General features: G+C 33.2%; 1 protein-coding gene across 1 annotated transcript; it reads right to left on the bottom strand.

The window, feature by feature from the left end:
• Window positions 1–799: 799 nt before the first annotated feature.
• On the bottom strand, window positions 800–3,484 carry LOC110276578 (replication protein A 70 kDa DNA-binding subunit C-like). The gene is made up of 11 exons (XM_021133481.2): window positions 3,408–3,484; window positions 3,032–3,155; window positions 2,626–2,893; window positions 2,429–2,525; window positions 2,207–2,328; window positions 2,036–2,120; window positions 1,801–1,933; window positions 1,514–1,668; window positions 1,268–1,397; window positions 961–1,155; window positions 800–853 (listed from the first exon to the last, which is right to left on the bottom strand). Exons 1-11 carry the CDS (start codon window positions 3,482–3,484, stop codon window positions 800–802), a joined length of 1,440 nt encoding a protein of 479 aa, XP_020989140.1.
• Between the last annotated feature and the right edge of the window lie 487 nt (window positions 3,485–3,971).

Here is a 3,971-nt window from a genome sequence, read left to right on the forward strand (position 1 = left end):
CAAAAGTGACATTATAATTCCACACTCTGACTATAATCTATGTCCTTCTAAATACATGACAATATGTCCAATCTTTAGCAAAGTACATTTGAAATTAACACATACCCTTCCTAATTCAAAAAAGCATAACAATACTTACAACAGACCAACCAAAACACGAAAACATGAAGGGATAAGGTGTGACTCTCCTAACAGTTGGACATGTCTCAAAAAAAAAAGGACACACTTCAAATATAAGTCAGCATGAGAAATATGAAATCTAATTCGGAATTTAAGTCATATAACCCTAATAAAGCTGCTAACTTCAGCTAAATGACTATCCATCCAAATTATCTTCAATCTTGATCATCTTTGATGAAGGACCAACAGTTTCCTCCAAGGCTTTCTGAAAATCTGATTCAAGGTTTCTCTTTACTTTGGAACGCACAACATCATTGCAAATAAAAGAAACATCAGTGTTGTCCGAATTATCCAGAAGATGAGATAGGAAGTCCTAGACAGATAAAAAAATATAAAACAACACAACCAATGAATAAAAAGAGAAAATGGAATGCAATAATAAATTGAATAAGAGATTTGATTCAATAGAAAATTTAGACTGTGTGACCTGAGTTTCTTCAACACCTGAGTTGAGCAATGAGCCAACTTCATCAGTAAAGACCTGATTCTCATCATTATCGCCAGAAACTTGAGGAACAACAGATTTCCTATTAGTGTCCATATCTATCGAAATGTCATCAAGACCAGGAACACTTTCATCCTTATCCAAGACTGAAAGCTTAACATCTTTTGAAGTAGGCTATGTATAAGAGGGTTCACCTATGTCCAAACCAATCCCAGGAACATGTGCATCCTTTGATAAAGAATGAAAGAAGAAACACTCAAGCAAGAGCAATGTAATAAAAAAAATAAAAGAATCAAAGAATAAAGAAAAAGCAAAGAAGAATAAAAAAGAAGAACCTTGACAGGTGTCACTTCGTTCTCATTCTCAGCAAGCTCAAACATAGAAATAATAGTTGGGTCATCACATATCCTTTTTACACGAAAGGTTCCAAAGTATTTGTCTATACCAAGGGACTTGGTATCTACTTTTAGTATAACTTTTTTACCCTCTAAAGTTTTAAATGTAATAGGATAGCTATCTCCACACAGAACCTATAAGGATAAAATCAGAGAGGTCACCATCTACGTCATAATGAATAATATCATAAAAAATGATAACTATTTATAGCTCAACATTTAGATGGACGTAAAAAATTATACGTACAGTTGGCTCCTTTTGGACTTCATTAAAAAGGTCAGCACATGCTTTTTTAAGCAAATAAGCTGTTTCACGATCAAACAAAATGAATATGCCCTGTCCAGTATGATCAGAAACTGCTACTTTAAGTCTGAACCTATAACAATATCACGATAAAATAGAAAAATTAATAAAAAACCTTGTTAGAATTTAAGTAAACAAAAAGAGCAAGAAGTAATAATTTAAAAAGCTACAAGTTATGAAAATAGAAACCTTGGAATCACATTTGTCACATGATGCATGCAAAGATCACAGAAATAGACCCCAGACTCAGGATAAACTGCCTTTCCACACACACAAGTGGAATACCACCAACAGCCCTCTTCAACAATATCAGTGATAGTACCCATAATAACAAAACTCCCATCCTGCATACCATGCACAACAGAACACCACGTGAAGGAAAAAAATAATCTAATCGAGGAAAAAAATTAGTTAAAACCACCTTCAAGTATATTCAAACATAAGAGAGCAGAATGAAAAAAGTAAAAATTTATAACCTCTTTGTTATCATGTAATTGATCTATTGTGGATCGCCTAGTTAGGCGCATGAAGTCATCCTCCAATGAAACGGATTTTCCCTCATTCGCAATGAATAAAGGTTGAGTGCCATTAATTCCTTGTTCGACCATGCTAAGATTTAATAAATACTATTCAGTTTCACATCAACAGAATAAAATAAAAAACAAAGAAAGGACCGCAACATAGAGATAATTTGGGAGGGATAACACAAACCTTTTTCGAAAATCAATAACTTCTGACAAATCAGGATTAAAGTAAATTTTTGTTGCTTTCATAACATTCTGGAGACCAGGTTGACCTATGGGTAATAAAAGAATGTCAACAGATCTAAAGATCAGGATAACATAACCGTACACATAATAAGATAACATTCAGTTATAACACCTCGAAAAAGTTTAATCTTAGCAAGTTGAACAATGACAACCGGTTGCTCAACATAACCAGAAGCAAGAAAATCATTTAACTGGTCCACGTACTCTCCAAATAATGCGCATCGCAGCATCATCCTACACATGAAAAAAAGGAAAACTCAGTAGAAGCTTTTTTCAGAATGGAATCCAATACAAATAAATATAGAAACAAAAACAAAGGATGAGAGCAACTTACTTTTGTGAAGAAAGTTCGACAACAACCATCTTAACCGTTTTACCATCCCTGTCATAGTTTTTCTCTTCCCCAACCAATGTCAAAAGACCAATTACATCTACATTGATATGTTAATAGGAGTAAAAAAGATGTAAGAAAGAATTTTCAGAAGAAAAGAAACTGAAGAAGTAACTGAAAGACACGAGGCCAAGACTCACCAACTAAATAGTCATGATCCTGACTCATTTGCAATATGTCTTCAAAGGGATATATAGAAAAACAAGACTTGGGTATTATATCATCAGGAATTGTTGTCACTGTTGTACGAAATAGAAAAATGAGTTTGAACTCATGCTTTGTAGCTCTATAAGAGCCTTGGTTTGAAACAACAGCAAAATAACTCATCTTATAACAACTGCCTTCAAGAAGATGATCTTTAAACTTGTGTATTAGTTGCTTCCTTACAGTGGCCTGGATTTTGGTAGACTATGAACATCCAAAAGAACAAAAACATACAACTCATCAAAAACGAAAACAAAAGCACAACAAAAAATATTGGAAAAATTAATAAGAAGAAACTGAGTATATGAACACAACAAATAAAAAAAAAGATCAACCGCTCACATTTTCATCAACCAGAATAAGTTCCATTGAATTTGGAACATCTGCATTACCAAAGCTAGGTACAGTCCAAGCCCTTAGTACCCTGACTTTGATCCTCCAGGCCTCACGTGGAGGAATGATCTTACTGATAGGATCAAAAGGAGGACTCATTGCAAACAATCAAATCTCAATATCACACTTACGAAAGGCAGAACAAACTCAACAAAGAACAAATAATAGAAAAGAGAGCAGAAAGTCAGAGAAGAGATGGGGGTTAGAGAATGATGTGCACAATATCGAAGAGAGGCAATAGCCTTTTATAGGCAAAAACTAAACAACAACTCAACATTTGAATTTAAAAATTTTGCGATAGTGGAGGAAAATCAGCATTGCTTACCATTTGAAATCTTCCTCATATCCAGGGATGATAACATCAACCACTCCACCCCTTCTCTCAAACATCAAATCAACCATCACCTTCACTCCCGTTCTCAACCTTACCTTTTATTAGTAGCTCTAGTTTTTAGTTTAGCTCTATAGGAAGAAAGAAAAGTAAAAAGATGAAAAGAACAAAGGAAGAGAATGTCGTAATCTATCTAAAAGAAGAATATATTGTAATATTATATACCAACTAACATGACATGAACAGCATTCCAACTGACATCAAGAAGAAAAAAAAAAGTAAAAATGCATACTACACATCACAATCTCCTACCTAAACTATGAAATCAGCTCCAGATTCAGAAACATCACTATTCATCAGAATTCAATTAAATGAATGAACATAAAATAAACCCTAAAATGGGACAAGTTCAGTATAATTATACATAAATAATTTAATAGTAAGAAGAAGATATAAATAAACAAATAATCAAATACATGTATTATGGTTCATTACAAAAACATGGATACAAACAATTAAATAGTAAGAAAAACAAAATCTTACTTTGAATTGATGAAA

The sequence above is a fragment of the Arachis duranensis genome, chromosome 10 (genome assembly GCF_000817695.3).
Source record: "Arachis duranensis cultivar V14167 chromosome 10, aradu.V14167.gnm2.J7QH, whole genome shotgun sequence".
In the NCBI taxonomy this organism is placed as follows: domain Eukaryota; kingdom Viridiplantae; phylum Streptophyta; class Magnoliopsida; order Fabales; family Fabaceae; genus Arachis; species Arachis duranensis.